This window comes from Benincasa hispida, chromosome 9 (genome assembly GCF_027475165.1).
Source record: "Benincasa hispida cultivar pf3 chromosome 9, pf3_genome.v1.1, whole genome shotgun sequence".
In the NCBI taxonomy this organism is placed as follows: domain Eukaryota; kingdom Viridiplantae; phylum Streptophyta; class Magnoliopsida; order Cucurbitales; family Cucurbitaceae; genus Benincasa; species Benincasa hispida.
Genome location: NC_143486.1, coordinates 22,006,314 through 22,024,591, shown reverse-complemented (window position 1 = coordinate 22,024,591; position 18,278 = coordinate 22,006,314). Strand labels below are relative to the sequence as shown.

Here is an 18,278-nt window from a genome sequence, read left to right as displayed (position 1 = left end):
AATTTCATAATAAATATTGTGAAGTCGGCCTATTAAAAGGTGCGTAATAAAAATCAATATATTACATTTTAAATGATAGTTTAAAGACTTTACCCTTCAAAAATTATTGTGAAGTAAAAAATGAAAATTTTTAATTATTAAATTTAAAATTTAAAATTTAAGAAAAAAGAAAAAAGAAAATAGTTATAAAAAATAATTTTTTATTTTATAATATTATAGGAACATTCTAACATCTTTCTAACGATTGTTTCGCTTAAGAAAGATTTATATTATTATATGATGAAAAGATTAATTTTTATTTTCTTTATCATTATTATTATTATTATGAGTTCGATGGATAAATGAAGTTCAAGAAAAAAAAATTAAAATTAGTTTATTCTCTTTAATTTTAGTTAGTGGAATTCATCGTGCTTAATTATTTCCCACTTTATTTTTTCGTTGAAAATCTTCTACTAATAACACTTTAAAATAATATTCCCCATTTTGCATTATACTTATTTAAAAAAAATTGTATTATTATTATTGTTTTTATATTAAGAATTGTTTTCAAATAAAAAAATGAAATTAACTTCTTTATAAATATAGCAATATGTTACTGTCTATTAGTGATAGACATCTATCAATATCTAATACATATCTATTACAGTCTATCTATCATTGATAGATAGTGATATTTTGCTATATTTAAAACTATTTTCAATAGTCTTACTATTTAAAATAATTATATTTATTTTAAATTATAAATATTCTTTTTATTGGACGATAAAATTAGGAATACTGTTAATATCTAGATGTCACTTGCTTTAACTTAGGCCTATTTTATTTGGCTTGTCGCATGTGTGGCCGCAGACTCAACCAAATTAGTCTTCCTCTGTTTATGGGCACACGTGTATTCATGTCATTTCATGATGTCATAAATTATTTGTCTTATAAATTATACAATTCATAGAATAAAATCGAGAAGACAAAATGTTTTTTTTTTAATTAAGAGAATCTAAATTTGTTTTTCACACGTCAGAGATAATGTTTTAACCTATAGAATAATAAGATGACTACAAATAAATAGTAAAGGAGATAGAACATAGATTGGTAACCCAAGTTCGGTGAAATATCTCTTATATCTAAAATATGGTGAGTTCAATGAAAAGAAATTTCACTAATGAAAAGTTCAACAATTACAACATAATACTTAAGAGATTCTCTATCGTGGCTCACAAAAAGTCAAATCTTTTAGTTTGAATTTAGACTCCCCTAAGTTTGAGGTTCTCTCGATACATCTACAAATGTCATTCACTTGGGCAAATGTTTGAGATCCCCTAGTTTACTTAGGCTCCTTCTAAGTATGAGCTCCTCACGACTTCTCTCAAACAATAACGAGAAAAACGACACAACTTAGGTCCCCTAAGTATAGACAAACATAAGAACACTACTACATGAAATAGTCCATACAAAAACCTTATAGCTTAGTGTGGATGACCATAGGCTAAAAGCTCTTATTACCATAGGTTTAACAATGTAGCTACACGCTCACGAAGAACAAAGCACCTTCACCAAAGATATTTTATCCATAATTACACCAACACGATATACGCAAAGTGGGTTAGCCCTAAACAAAAAGCAACAAAACACAATATATAGTAGCGCTTCGAAAATAATCTCAAAATAGAAAGAATCCTTTGTGAAAGCAATAAGGAATGTCACAAATCTATACTAAATAAGGAAAGATATTTTCAAACGAAAACAGCATAATATAGAACATCTTACCTGACACACGATAGGACAATTTGTGATAAAAAAAGATAGCCAAAAACTATAGTAACATTTTTTATAATCCAACAATATTTCAAAATATATTGATTGTATCCTAAAAAAAGTATAAAGGTTAGTCTATACTAATTATGAAAAACACAAATAATTTAAAATAATATTTTAATTATAAAGATGGAAAATATATAGTTTAATCATACAATTATTTGGATGGATAAAGAAACTCTTTAGATTTGAATACTATAAGTTGCCACTCCAATATAATTAAATTTGGTACGATTCTTAGAATAGTGAAACATATATTATTATAGCTATTAAATATATATTTTGTTTATACTTATTACGAGGTTGTATCATATTTAAATAAATAATTTTAAAATATATTAATTTTCATTTTTAAATTAGAGAACACATTTAAAATTATTTTGATCCAACTGTTCATTGTAAATCACGCATGAAGTCGCCTAATTAGACTCTAGGAGACTACTTGAATTTGCCAAAATAAGTTTAATTCTCTTTTGTCACATTACGTCAACAAAAAATATGTTATATTTTTTATGGTAAGCTGTGGAAGAAGAAACATATTTGTCCTTAATTTTCAAAGTACTAAAATTATTTTGAGAAAAAAAAAATTGAAGTATTTATCTGTCATTCAAAATAATTTTTGAAATGTATTTTTAACATTTTTTTTTTTTGTTAAAAGTGTTTAAATAAAAATGAGTTTTTTGAAATACATTTTTTTCTCGAGTAAATCCAAACGGCCTATACTATTTAATTTTGAGTTTAATTTCAACTTAATTCCTAGGTTTCAAAATATTACCATTTTACCTTTTGTTTGAGTTTTATTTCAATTTGGTCTTAGAGTTTCAAAACTAACACTTTTAATCCTGGTTTTTGAAATTAAAGCAAAATTCAAAGCTCAAAGATAAAATTGTAACATTTTGAAATTATTAAATTGAAACCAAAATCAAAATTTAATGACATAAGACCCTGTTTGGATTAACTTGAGAAAAAATATTTTTCAAAAAAGTCATTTTATTAAATTATTTTAATAACATTTGTTTAAAATTCACTTTGTCAAACATTTCAATGTTTTCTAAAATGACTTTTTTTATAAAAAAAAATAAACACTTGAAAATTTAAACCAAAAACCTTAAAAGCATAACATTTTAAAAAATAAGGATCAAAATTTAAAACTCAAAGTTCTAATTTTTAAAAACTAAGGATTAAATATAAATTAGATTCAAAACTTAGAAATTAAAAAAATAAAAAAAAATAAAAAAACAAAAAAAAGTATTTATTTTCTTTGATCCATATATTTATATATTGGAAAAAGAAGTCCTTTTAAATATAGACATGTGTGCTATATTTTGATATTCTCAAAATTTCCAAGGAAGAAGCTTCTTTCCTTGACTTGACCCTCACATATGAACGTCCAATGCCATCGTGCCACGTCATCCAAAGATTCTGCTATTGGATATTTCCAATTTTTCCAGCTAATAATGTTGCAAATGGTTGATGCTTCTGTTTCCACACAGTGAATAAGATATTTTTGTTCCTTTTTTCTTCACTAGTCCCCACCTCGCATAATTATTGTACACTTTGTTTGAGAGCGTGGAATGTAATAGGTCGTAATTCTAAGTCCACATTTAGATGGAGGGTTTTCGATCCGATTTGTAATTCTTATTACATTCTCTTTTCACAGTTTTCAATTCAACGATCTTTTTCACTGTTTTTTACGTTTCACAATCTCATTTCAATACTTGTTTTAACATTTCATTGTAATCCTTATCACATTCCAACCTCTTTAACAGACCATTTGGTTGAATCAATGTTTGCTTACTATAAATTGTTTTTGTCATCTTTGTGTATATATTTATGTTTTCGTCATGGTAAAGAAAGAATGAGAAGTGAACACGGTCGAGCATAGTTTAACTAACATGAACTTGTATTATCCATGAGGTTTAAGGTTCGATCCTTTCACATATTGTCAAAAAAAAGAGAGAGAATAGATAGATTTCCTTTTTCTTTTTTCTTTTTTTTTTTTTTTTGTTTTTTGTTTTTTGTTTGTGTCTAGGTCAAACACTCACTTGAGGAGTTCGAACACAGAGTTTTGATATCATGCTAAATCAATATTTTAACAATCCTACATGTATCTTTAATTACATGTGTTACTATAAATTTAAGATTCAAAATATTATTTTGGTCCTTATTACCTTATACATCGGATTTCATTTCATCTTAGTCTATGTACCGTCAAATATCCAACTTTATTCTTTATAATTCTAATTCATCTATCTTAAATTTAGTCCTTATACTTTTAATAAATCTTAAATTTTAGCTTTTTAAAGTTATTTTTCTTTAGAAAAAATCAAATTTGATTAAATAATAGCAATAATTTTCCTATCACATTATTGTGATTCCATTTCCATGATTTATAGATTTAAAATTTACCAAAGTATTAAAATTGAATAAAATATATTAATCTATTTTCCACTATGAATTAGAAAAAGGATAAATCTACTAATTAAATTTTGTTGGGGGAAGAAAATCATGAAAGTAAGAATAAGAAAGAGGGTTGGTATTGGCTTCTTGTGTGTCTAAAGAGGATTGTAAAGTACAATAAATGGTTCCATCTCATTGGAAGCTCCATGCTTTTTACAGATTCAACTTGCATTTGCCTCTGCCAAAAGACCTCAAAATTCAACTCTTTTTTTTTTCTTTTTTAATTATTAACATTCAATGTAACATGGATAATAATGAAATATCTTTTCTCCTTTTTTAAAAAAAAAATAATAATAATAATAGTGTGAATGCTTTTTCTTGTTTTTTCTATTTTTGCTAACTAGACCTGTGACTTAATTTACATCCATTTGTAAGCGCTTCCATCATTTTCTTAAATTTAAATATGTATAATGTGAAGCTGGTCCAACTCCTATATGCATATATATATATATATATTAGAGATTTCACACTAAGATCCTTAATTTATGCCCTATTCCTTTTATTAAGCTTACCAAATATCCCAATTGTGGAGAGGATAATCAATCATAGATCATATTTTATCTAATAAATCCATCATCCATTTCTAGTCATACAATTTAAACAAATTATTCAAGAAAATCATAACATTTTGTGTATATATATATATAGGAAGAAGAAAAGAAGCCGCCTTCAATTTTAAGGCTATTTTAGTGCATATTTGAGAGTGTTTTTGAAAATCTTAAAATCACTTTTTTGTTATCTTCAAAATCACTTGGAAACATGTTTTTTTATCTCAATTCTACATCCTTAAAAATATGTGTCAAAGTGATTTTGAAAATATCAAAAGTGATTTTAACCATGTCAGAATCACTTTCAAACATGTCTTTAGTATTCTTGTCGAGTGGGTTATGAACCTATTTTTTTTTATATTAAAAATGTTGAAATATTGTTTCTATATATAGTAATTAATTTAGTATAATTCAATTGACATAAATTTTGTACTATTGACTTTGAATTCTTTCACTTTTTTCTAATGTTTCCAAACTTTCTTCTTGTAGCTAAAACTTATTATATTTTTTTAAATAAAAACTAAAATGGTATAGATTATCCAACAAAACTTGCATTTTTCAAAACATAATTTTATAAGTCCAATGAAAATAATAGTTGGTTATCAACAACTACCTGTAATAATCTATGGATGGTTAAATAATTAATTCTATTTTCAATAAAAATATATAGTTGCATCCTAAGTTGCATTTATGTATGTTTATTTCATCCAATTATTCAATCATAATTTAACGCATGACAATTCTTTATCTAATCATAATTTATTGCATGGTCATTCTTCTTGCCTCTTTTTTATTTTTATTATTATTATTTTTTTTTTTGTGATAGAGTTGGATGCATAAAAATGAGTGATATTAGGGTGGCCAAACATAGCTCACTTTCCATTACCGAAAGGTCAAATTTAACCCCCCATCCCCCACTTCCATTGTTGACCGAAGAAGATGATTAAAGAAAGATTATCAAATAAAATAAATTTGATAAATTTGTTTTAAGTCTACAGTGCTATACATATACATAAGTTAGTATTTAAATTTAAAAAAATATTTAGGTACATCTCGAGGAGCACTTATCTTTGTACATCACACCAAATTTTTCTATCATAATATGACATGTGGTAAACTATTCTTATTTATTTTTTGGTGTAAGTGATGAGAGGAAAAAGCATAAAGATTGATGCATCTTATGATACAACTAAGTATTACTCTTTAAATTTACGAGATCTAGGTTTATTCATGAGAGTGTCCTATTTAAATATAGGATGCCATGTGGATGAAACAACAAAGAAACCTCGAGAGAAAATTATAATTCAAATTTGTAGTTTTTTAAAAGTTTGAATAAAGACTAAACTTGTATTTTAATCAAAAGTTAATAAGGCTTGTTTTTATTCATTACTACTCATTACTTTGTAATCTTAAAGCTCATATGTCATTCCCACTTTGAGCAAACGTTTGTGTGGAATATCGAAAACTCTATCACTTTGTCTCAAATTGTTCTTCAAGAAATTGTAAACATAATCAATCAAAACCCTCTTCCAAATATTGGATCCTTCCTTAGCAACAATTTCACTTTCTCCAACCAAATGAACCACACCATTTTCCCAAGCTTTATCAACTTCCTCAATGTTTTTCTCCAATTCCATTTCTCTAATCTTTTGTTTCTCTTCCTCAATTACACCATTCTCATGATCTCCCTCCTCCTGCATTTTGGTTGTAACCCTAACATCATCCCTTAAAAACTCTTTCATTCTCTCTACCAAAATCCTCTCGAACAACTGATCTGGCTCGTTGCGATCGTCTGTGTAACCATATCTCACAACGCAGCGAAAGATATTAAGCTCTCTTGGCTCAACTCTACGAAAGAGAAACCGCTCGTCTGATGGGACCTTGCTTATAGGCAACGACTTGATCGAGACAAAGACGAGGACGCGATGAAGGACGGGAATGTTGGCCATGTAAAGGTTGAAAATGGGAGGGATGCCTTGTACAAGCTCAGAGTAGAAAATGGCAAGGCCTTGAACTCTACAATGATTTGCATTTGATACAATGTCCTTTAGTTGATGAGAAGAGATCTTGTTATGAAGCTCATAATAGTATTTTCTTCTATAGACAGTGTTCCAAGTGTACATTATGGCCATAAGTGCAAAGGCAAAAGCAAGTGGAAGGTAACCTCCTTGATCAAATTTGTAAAGGACTGAACTCAAATAAAGAAGCTCCACTGAACCAATGACAAGAATGTAAATGATTATCAAAATCATGTGGGTTTTCCATATCATGATCATGATTAATACTAAGAATGAGGATGTGAGAGTCATCACAAACACAACAGCTATGCCTGCACAGAAGAAGAAGATATAATATAAAACTACTGTACATTAAGTATTGTCCTAAACTTTACATTAAGTATTATCTGAGTTAAATCACTACTAAACTCAAAAGCGTAAAGTGAGATAGAGGGAAAGTAAAATGTGTTACCATAAGCATTTCCAATCTGTTCAGTGTTCTTGAAGGCAAGAGTGACAGCCAAACAAGCAAGCATGAGAAGAAAGTTAACTTCAGGGATATAAACTTGGCCTTCATACTTGGAAGAAGTATGAACAATTTTAACTCTTGGGAAACACCCAAGTGAAAGGGATTGTTGAATGACAGAAAATGTTCCTGAAATCATAGCTTGGCTTGCAATAATGGCTGATAATACAGCCACCACAAACATTGGCCAGTATAAAGGTTCTGCATCAATCATCATCATCACACCAAATTAATTAGCTCTTCTAAGAATTATGCCTCTTCTAATTATGTAACAAATTTAAGATTACTTTTTTGTTAGACATATCATATTTTTCTTTTCCTGTCCTTTTTCTTTTGATTGTAATTATAGTTGCAAGATTTTTAAATTTAAATATTTTATTATCTGTTTGATCACGTTTATGTTTCTTGTTTTTCGTTTTTAAGAAATAAGATATACGATTTTTCATAAGTATTGGAAACAACAACAGCTAAACAAGTGTAAGGGTTTCTAATTTTTTCCAAAACATAATTAAAAGTATTGTTTTTATCAATTTTTTTACTTCTAAAAACGCGTAATAAATATCTAACCATGAATATTACATAATTTTAAAATGTTTTACTTTGGTTCATTTTTATCCCTGTACTTTTAAAATGCTCATTTTGGTTCTCTTACCTTTTAACTTTAATAAAGGGCTAAGAGCTCATGGGTTCGATACATAGTGGTCACCTATTTAAAATTTAATATCCTATAAGTTTGTTTTGGACACCTAAATATTGTGGAGTCAAACGGGTTGTCGTGTGAGTTTAGTCGAGGTGCGCCTAAGCTACAAAATGAACCAAATTTGAAAGCGTAGGAACACTATCGAAAGTATATGGATTAAATTCAAAAGTGCATGAAGACCAAATTAAAAGTAAAAAGGATCAAAAGTAGTGTTTAAATAAAAAAGAATGGATGAGTTTTGGGTTGGACCTGGAATGGATTTGAAGAAGGTGTCTCCAACTTCATTAATGTGAGTATGAAGGTAAGAGGCTTGTCCTGTGTAAGCAAGCAATAAAGCTGGATAGGTAACAACACACATGCTTATTTGAATTGATCTCACACTAAAATGCCCAACATCAGCAAATAATGCTTCTGTCCCTACATTTTTAACCATATATAACACAATAAATATATGTTATCCAAACCCCATCAAAATTTTCATATATATATACTATATGTATTTCTCTTAATCGGGTATCGTAAATGACAATTATACGATCGACGGTTCTAATCGATGAAAATTACATGTATCTTTGATTATTTGAGTCTATTTGATTTTTGAAGTTTCAATTACAGATTATCTATCTTTGGCTATAATAATTTAGTAATGGTCAATCAATAACGTTATTGACCAAATGTTGACATGATACGTTTATTAATTTATTCTATTATTTGTCAAAACCTGTCAATTTAGACTCTTAGTTATGATTTTATTTGAAAATTATGGTCGATGCATCAATTTTAATTGTCCATTTTGTTATTTCGATATATTTGAAGAAGTGTTAATAACGTGTAAGAATTAATGCATTGACAATTTTTAAAAAATAGTCTTAATAAATGGTTTAAATTGATTCACTTAGTACAATTTAAGAGTTTAATAGAAACAATGAGAAATCCCACACATTATTTTCCAAAAGAAATCTGAAAGAGGGTGTAAATTGATACTATCATTAGTTTAGGGTTATAATTGGTACAAGCCCCTAAAGTTTAGTGATATGAATAGATATTTTTTCCAAAAAAAAAAAAAAAAAAAAAGTGGTCTCATTAAATTAGGTTTCTTTCAAAGCAATCAAAATCTCAATATAAGAAGAGAAGGAAAAAAAAACATAATTTAAAATTTAAAGTTAGGAAGCATTTAATTTTGAAAATTTAAAGTTTATAAACACTACTCTACAAATAAGTATTTTTATTTTGTTATACACATTTCACTAATGGTTTCCAAAATTAGTAGTTTTGAAAAACTTGTTTTGTTTTTAGAATTTGACTAAGAATTCAAGTATTACTTCAAAAAATATATGAACACCATAATATAGAATTTAAAATAAAACAAGCATAAATTTCAAAACATTGAAAATTAGAAACAAAATCGTAAGACTCATGTGCCCTGGACGAAGAGGTTAATGGAGGGAAGGAATATAATTGAAATACCTGTTATGGAGAGAACAATGCCACCAAGGGAAATCCAAGCTTGGGCTTTGTTCCTTGTAAAATACTCAATGATATATTTAGGGTTTAAAGCTCTAATGACTGAAGGATCAAACTTGACAAAATTGTAGAAGCCAATGGCAGCTATGAAACTGAACCAAATGCATATAATTGGTGCAAATGTGTACCCAACTTTGTCTGTTCCAAATCTTTGAGCCATAAAAATGCACACCAATATACCAGCTGATATCCCCACTATTGTATCTGTTCATTATGTATATTCATCATTTTCAAATCCAATAATTACCCATCCAAATAAATTTTCATTAATTACTACTAAATAATTTAATCCATTTACATTTGCTGCAATCATTCAAAATTTTAAAATCTCATTTTTAAATATGCTCACCTAAATCTAAAAAAAAAATTCAATAATGCTTTTCTTTGAGTATAATTTTCAAAGTATTTGTTTGGGGAAAAAAAAAATTTGGTACTTTGGTTCTAGATTTCGTTTCGTCTCTTGATTTCTAAATCTTAAACATAAAGATCTTAGATTTTGAATTTTGTTTGGATTTAGTTCCTTGATCTCAAAATTTACTCTTATAATTTTGATTTTTTCATTAAATACTCACTTTTGGTTAGCGACATTTCGTTAATGTTTATTAATTAATTTAAAATAATTATGAAGTGAAATTTTTAACTCAATTTTAATAGTGATGAAAAATAGTGAAACTTAATTAACATTAATTAATAAATATTAATATTAAAGATAGAAAGTACGTAATTAGTGAAAATGGGATTAAAAATCATGTAAATTTTGAAACTTATGGACCAAATTCAAATTTTAAGGGTAAAAATATAACACTTTGAAATTATGAAGACTAAATTGAAATTAACCTAAAAAATTATGGATTAAATATGTAACCTATTTTAAAATTTAATAACTAAATTAAAACTAAATCCAAAAACAGTGGGACAAAAAATTGTAATTTTTTTTTTTACATGGAATATTATTAATAATATGGTTGGATGTATGCATTTAATAGGGAAAAAAGAACCAAAGGAATAAAATGGGACCCATTGTTTACTAGGATTAATCAAATCATTAATTGATTTGATATTTTTGTTGTATTACATGAACTTTTCCCTAAAAAAATCATCACTTTTTAGGAGAATCCTTTAAAGTCTAGTTAAGATTAGACTTAACTTTACTTTGGTCTTCAAATCAAAGAAAATTTTGTTTTATTTTATTGTTTAAAATTTATTTGACCTCCTGATCAATATTTTATTATTCTGAATTCTATTTAACTTTTTTTTAAATATATTTTAACACTTTAATAATTACATAAAGAAATTGAAAGATTTAACAAACTAATATTATAATTTGAAAATATTTATTAGAGTATTTATTCTAACACTTTACACCTTTTCTTTCTTTCTTGGATTATATATACGTGTGTGGGTTTCCACTTTAGATTTTTTTTATTTCTTTATAATCGAAGACCGTTTTCAAATATAGTAAAATAAATCAAAATATTTATAGATATAACAAAATATCACGGTCTATTAATGTTATTAGATGTTGATAAATTATGACATTTTTATATATTTTCAATAATTATTCTGAGGATGATAACGAAGGTTTTCGTAATATTAAAATGGAAATAATTGCATACCTTGTGTTATTGAAGATCTAGCTCTCTTAATGCCTCCAACAGCTGACAAAACTGCAATAATTACAAATACAAGGATTTAACTGCAAAATCCAAAAATAATAATAATAATAATAAATAAATAGAGAGACCAAAATGAAACACAACTCTTCCATATTTACACTTATTGCCATCCTCATTTACATCTTCTTTTTGGTCAAAATTTGCTGTAAAATAATTCCAAAGATGAAATTGACTAACTAATGATTTTGACTGCTAACCCAACTCCCAGAAAAAAGGACAAAATGGCTTTTGTAACTATGAGCAAAAGTCCATGAGAACTTTAATATCTTTGCAAATTGCACCCTCTAATTTGCAAAATTTGCAAATTATATCCCTCTATTTCTAAAAAAAATGATTATATTCAATGTTGTTTTATGTGTAATACCAAAAACAAAACAAAAAAATTGATTAATGATATGAATTAGGAGTGTTCGAAAAACTCGATAACCTTAAAAAACCAATCAACCCAATTCAATCCAACCCGTGCAATTTGGATTGGATTATCTACTCATTTGGATTGTGTTGGGTTCAAATAAATGAAAATTTTATGGATTAGGTTGTTTCATGGGTTCACTTAATATAACCCAAACCAACTCAAATCAATCTGATTTTATTATTAACTTTAAAATATATTATTTTTGTTACTTATAACACAATTATTTATACATATATTGATTTAAATTTTATTTAATTCTAAGATTTTTTTGAATAATTTATACTTCAACCACTCTTAAAAGTAGTTTCTTTGCATTTTAGAAAGAAAATTTCCACTATATAAATTGATATTGTATTGTTAATCTTAATTCAATATATAAAAATAATTAAATTAGATTTTTACGTATTTACGTTTTGCTTCTTATTAGAACAAAATTTTAAATAAGTGACCCAATTAACCCGAACTAACCAAACTCAAACCCAAATATTTTATGGTTGGGTTGGATTGAATTCATTTTTAATAACTGAATTAAAGAAATTTATAACTCAAATAATTGGGTGATGTCTAAAAAGTCTTTTAACCCAATTTAACCCATTCTACCTCTAATATGAATTACTCAGAAGGTTTTTTTTCTTCCTTTTTTTAAAGCAAAAGGTTCTTTTAAAATATGTTGGGACTTGGGAAGCAATATTTGGTTTTTATTAATTAAATTTCTAAAGTATCCCATATATATTATTATTTTTAAATAGTTCATTATAACCTTTCCCAAGAAAAAAAAAAAAAAAAAAACTATTGATCAAAGTATCACAATAGCTAGTTTTGAAATATAGAAGAAATGTATAAAATAGTGAAAAAAAAATGATTTTTAATTTTACTAGGGTAGAGATGCTATTATTTGGGCTAATATATATTATTCTATATCCTCCAAATTTTTTATCAATCTATGTTCATTGACAAAAAAAAATAAAGAATAAAGAATAAATTAAAATCATGGATAAAACTCAAAAAGCTAATTAAATTGAAAAATACTCAAGCATTAGAGACGAAAATATATATTGTCATATGCATATATATAATTACCAGAAATGCAAGGAGTTAGAACCCCGTCGCCGATGACCATGGAGGTGCCAAGCATGGTGGCAAAGAGCAAAAAAAGCTTGGCGGAGCGGTGGTTCTCGAGCTGTGACTTCAGCCACGATGCCCGCCGCACACGGTTGTTGGGAATGTCCAAACGGTAATTAGAAACCTCCCCATCCTCAGCTTGTTGGCTAGGTATTAACCCTATTTTTGCATATCGACAAAGTAGAGAATACAATGCAAATGTCCCTCCTATATATTTCAACACCCCGAAATGAACCAAATTAAACACAAGTTAGAATTATGTATTAGAATAATATTAAATCATAAGTCGAGTGAAACCATTTAAATCTACCATATCTATCAAAACAATCGAACATAATTCAACTGATATATATTTTGAACCTATTTGTAAAAATATATCTAAATATTTAAAGTTCAACCAATCCATCATGTTAAAAGCTTTAATTATAAACATAATCCAATAGTCTTTATATACTTTAAAAACCTCTAATTAGATATATATTCTTTTTCTTTTTTTAATCTAATAAATTATTCGAAAGTGCATCTTTTCCACTTATGTTTTTATGTGTATTTCCTTTAACTAAAAAATAATACATTTCATTGAATACTTAATTAAATGATTGAGTAAAATAATAAATTTAACAAACTATGCAAGAAAATATAAAAGAAGTCTTTTTTTTTTCTTTTTTAATTTTGACAACTCATATTTTCTTTTCCAAACTTTATTTATAAAGATTGAAAATACATGTTGCATGCACGCCATGTGGATGGCTTTCATAACCTACACTCTAGATAAGATTAGGGTTGGTAACGAGGTCAAGACGGGACGGGACGGGACGGGGATTCTCCATCCCCATCCCTACGGGGTATTTCCACCCATCCTCGCTGGGGAAACGGATCCCCGCCGGATATAAATAAATATATATATATATATATTCATTTATTTATTTATTTATTTATTTAAAATATATATATATTCAAGAAATAAAAAATTTAATTGGGGACGGGGACGGGACGGAGATACCATCCCCGTCCCTGACCGAGGACCCGGTTAGGATCCCCGATTTGACCCCCATCCCCAGTCAAACTGGGGATTCCCGTCCCGATCGGAATGGAGACCCGACACCCCACGGGGATTTCTGTCAACCCTAGACGAGACTAGTGACTTGCTAATAAGTCTTTTTCTTTTCCCTTTTTACCCCTGTTACCTAGTTAATTGATTTATCTTATTTATTATTTGGAGGATTTTCAAAAATAGAATAATAAAGAAAAATATTTACACAAATAACAAAATTTAATTATACTTGTGATTGACATTGTTATCAATATCTATCTCAGATAAATGTTGATAGAAGTCTATCAGTGTCTATCAGTAATAGAAATTGATTGAAGTCTATCATTAATATAAGTTGATAGAAGTCTACCAGTGTCTATCTGAGATAGAAACTGATAGAAGTCTACCATTTATATTATCAATAATGGAAACTGATACAAGTCTATTATTAATAGAGGTTGTGAATAGAAGTTTATCAGTGTTTTTTTTTTTTTTTTTGTTATTTCTGTAAACAGTTTAGCATTTTCTATCTGTGAAAATTTCTTTATTATTTAAGATATACACATATTTTTCTTAAGAAAATATTAATAATTAAGTGTCATGTTAACATTCATTAAAAATGATACAGAGTCCAACACCAAATAATTAATTAGGTTGTGTTTTTAAATAAAAGAAAAATGAGCCAACTTATTTACAAATAGAGCAAAATGTCAATATCTATCAGCAATAGACTGCGATAGACCGTGGTAGATTTCTTTAACTATCTATGAGTGTCAATGATAGAAGTCAATCACAATCTATTATTGATAAACAGTAATATTTTACTATACTTGAAAATATTTTCTTAATAATTTTACTTAAAAACAATTACCCTAATTAAATTTACTCCAAAGTTATAAAAAGAAACTAATTCACTAAAAAATCAAATAATTAATGGTAAAAACAATTCCTAATATAAACATAAAGAATGTATAGAAACTACATAATTAATACAATTTCTTTCATTTTTGTCTTATAAATTTAGTCTGCCTCTATTTTATCTCAAATATGTAACATTGCAATTTTTCGTTGTTGGTGTGCTTTAACTTTTATGTTTGGATTCAAATTCCGCAAAAACTAAATAAAAAATATACTTTTTTATCTATGAATATTAAAAAATAAGGTGTGTTTGACCCCTAATATTTCAAATTAGCCACGTTAGATCCTCATAATAAAATTGGCTTTAAAATGTCCATCTACTAAAATAAACATTAAATTTACAATTGTGGAGGATTTTTTTTATTAGAGTACCTTTTAAACCTATTTCGAGAAATTTTTAAAGGAAAAAACATTATGAATTATTATTATTAGTTTTTTTTTTTTTTTTTTTTTGAGAAAGTATACATTATGAATTATTGACTTCAAATACAAATGTTAAAAAGTTGATTTCATTTTTTCTTAAAGTTTGATTTTATTTAATGATATTTTGTATTAAAAAAATACTCTTTAAAAGATAACTATACTCATTAATTAGTGAAAAAAATTATACTAAAAACATTTTAATAAGGTTATTAGATTGACAGTGAAGTAATGCATCTATTTTATATATAAAAAAAAATGAGATCCTTGATTTTTCTAACGTAGGATGCTCACCAAAAGATAGGGAAAATTGTATTCTGGTAAAAATTACAAAAATGATTATTTAATACTCGACTAAGAGTTTAAGATTTTCAAACAACAATAAAAATAAAAAGTCAATAAAAATATTTGATTTTGAGTCAACAAAAGTACTGTTTAGTAATACATGCACTCGTCTAAGAGATTAGATCTACAATTTATAAAAGAAAAATCTCTTATAATTCAAAGAAAATTACAAATTTTGACTTAATTAGACGAGTAATTTTCATTAATTTACATAAACTTCTTATAAATATCTCGTTGAAGGTTTTATTGTGTAATATAGAGTTTATAGTAGTAAGTAATTATTGTTCTAAAAGCTCATCTCAAAAGCTTTCCTAGATTTACAAAACTAAAAGTATGTTGTTTAAAAGAACCCATGACTCGAAGAATTGAATTAATCCATCTCAATCTAATTAATAGGCATTATTGTCGATCTATTTTAAGTTGAGTTAAGTTCGAATCAATAAAATTATTGGAATAAATTATATATATATATATATATATATAACTTTATAATTCTTTTTGTTACTTATTCTTCGATCATTCTTAAAAATTATATTTTTAAGATTTTAGAATCAAAATGTTCATAAGTACACGTAAATGATGAGTTCATTATTTGAAAATAAATAAATAATATATCTTACAATTTATCATTTTATTTTCTCTTATAAAAAAATTTTAAATTAATGACCTCGGATTCAATGGGTCGCGTTTATAATCTAATAAGAATGGTTGGCTGAAAAAATTTATAATTCAAACAAAAATAGAAATAAAACTTTGAACAATGTTTGAAGTCTAAATATTAACATCAAATCATTTATTCAAAGTTTAAATAGCGATTAAAAAACTAAAATAAAACTTTGAGCAATATTTGAACACATTTTAAGATGCATACATTTTTTGCATATCACTCTAATCATTACTCTATAAAAATAAACATTATTCTAAGAAAGCAATAAGAATTTTTTTACATAACCAACTATGAGCTAACAATAAAGTGAAATGTACAAAATAGGCGCAACTTTGTACAAAAGAAAAATATTTAGATGGTTGCACCCAGTTTTACGTAACTCAATTAAGTGCCTAACCATATGTTGTCATGTGGAAAACTTCTTTTTTCTCAATCTTTTTTTTTATATTTTATTCTTTTGTAATCGAATAGAATGAATGGAGATTAATATAATCCAAACTACACCTAAGTATTACTCAGATGTAAATTTCTAAAAATAAGTCATAAGCCTCCCATTAATTAGTTGTCACATAAATATTCTTTTACGAATATATATATATATATATATATATGAACAAAAAGAATATCATTACTATTTCTATAATTTTAGAAATTTTGTCCATGCACTTAAATATTATTTAAAAAAAATAAACTAATTTAAATTTTATAAAAAAAAGTGATAACCAATTTATTTAATGGAGAAGAAAAAAATAAATACCGTCGCCATTGTCATTAGCTTGCAAGACGATGAAGACGTACTTAAACAGAGGAATCAAAGTGAGCGTATAATAAATCAACGATAAAACTCCCAAAACGTCGTCGTTATGTTTTATCCCCGCCGGAAAGGTGCTCTGAAAAACGTACAACGGCGACGTTCCGATGTCTCCGTACACTATTCCGATGCTCTGAAACGCCAATTGCAGAGTCACCCACCACCCGGCAGCGGCGTGATTCCCACGGCGGCCGTTGAGGCTGTTCGATTCAATGTCTAATGAGTCAAAACGGTGTAGTTTCGGCCATGACAGCATTTTCGGACTGTTGTTCACATCGTTTGTTTCTACTTCTCCGGCCATTTTTAAAATTTTTAGAAACAGAAAATTAAGAAAGAGAAGAGAAGTGGTGATAATGTGTATTTTCTTAGGGAAGACAAAAGGGTGTGCTTTTATTTATAGAGACAAAATAATTAGTTTATTTTTCATTTTGGGTTTTTCTTTATCATTTTAATTCATTTATATCAAATAATTTTTTGGTTTTTAATCTATTTTCTTTGTTTACTTTTATTTATACGTTTCATTTTGTGGTTCAAGATCCCTACTCGCAAAAAAAAAATGGTCCTTAAAATTGATTTCTTTATTTGAAAAATTTACATAAATTTAGAAAATGAATCTCAATTTGTACAGCAAAGTTACAAATAGGACCAAAGCAATTTTATTTTGATTTATATATTTTGAAAAACGTTTTATTTTATCAACATAAACTTAATTCAATTGATTCTCTCGAACAAGAGATAGAGGACTCAAAATAAAATTTCATTTTGGTCTCAATCTTTCAAAAATGAATTGATTTGATTCCTCCATTGGAAATTTCTGCAAAATTATTGCAAATAGGACCTAAACAAAATCTTTTTAAATGTAATATAATAAATATAGATAAAAGTTAAAAAGTACGAAAATCAAAATAAGAAAGAAAAAAAAAAAAAAAAAGTTGAAGTGTTACGTTAAGAAGAAATTTCTTTCTGACATTTGAGTAAATGTCTACCGTAGACAAATATCTGAAATTACAATACATTAGCCAATATGAACCTAACTTATAATAAAAGAATATTTGCATTTTTTTTTTTTTATGTTGACAGGTAAAATTCTCACTCTACATTTATTATATTAAAAAGAAAAGGAAAAGTCAAAATAAAAGTGTGAATTTCAAAACACATGCTTAAATTAAGCAACTAGAGTGTTTATACAAAATTGAGATACTAAATGAAATATTGAAATGGTTACTAACTAAAATAGATAAATATAAAAGTTCAGTAATTAAAATAAAATTTGGTTTATAAAAAAATGTAGGAAACAAATTGGA

General features: G+C 26.7%; 1 protein-coding gene across 2 annotated transcripts; it reads right to left on the bottom strand.

Moving 5' to 3' along the window:
* Positions 1–6,170: 6,170 nt before the first annotated feature.
* On the bottom strand, positions 6,171–17,359 carry LOC120069142 (potassium transporter 5-like). Of its 2 annotated transcripts, none has more exons than XM_039020825.2 (7): positions 16,921–17,359; positions 12,739–12,987; positions 11,184–11,234; positions 9,511–9,771; positions 8,293–8,460; positions 7,290–7,544; positions 6,171–7,149 (listed from the first exon to the last, which is right to left on the bottom strand). In XM_039020825.2, exons 1-7 carry the CDS (start codon positions 17,273–17,275, stop codon positions 6,230–6,232), a joined length of 2,259 nt encoding a protein of 752 aa, XP_038876753.2. In that variant the 5' UTR covers positions 17,276–17,359; the 3' UTR covers positions 6,171–6,229. The 2 variants fall into 2 exon arrangements, with proteins under 2 accessions (XP_038876753.2, XP_090173431.1); XM_090317305.1 differs by having other exon boundaries at positions 8,293–8,358.
* Between the last annotated feature and the right edge of the window lie 919 nt (positions 17,360–18,278).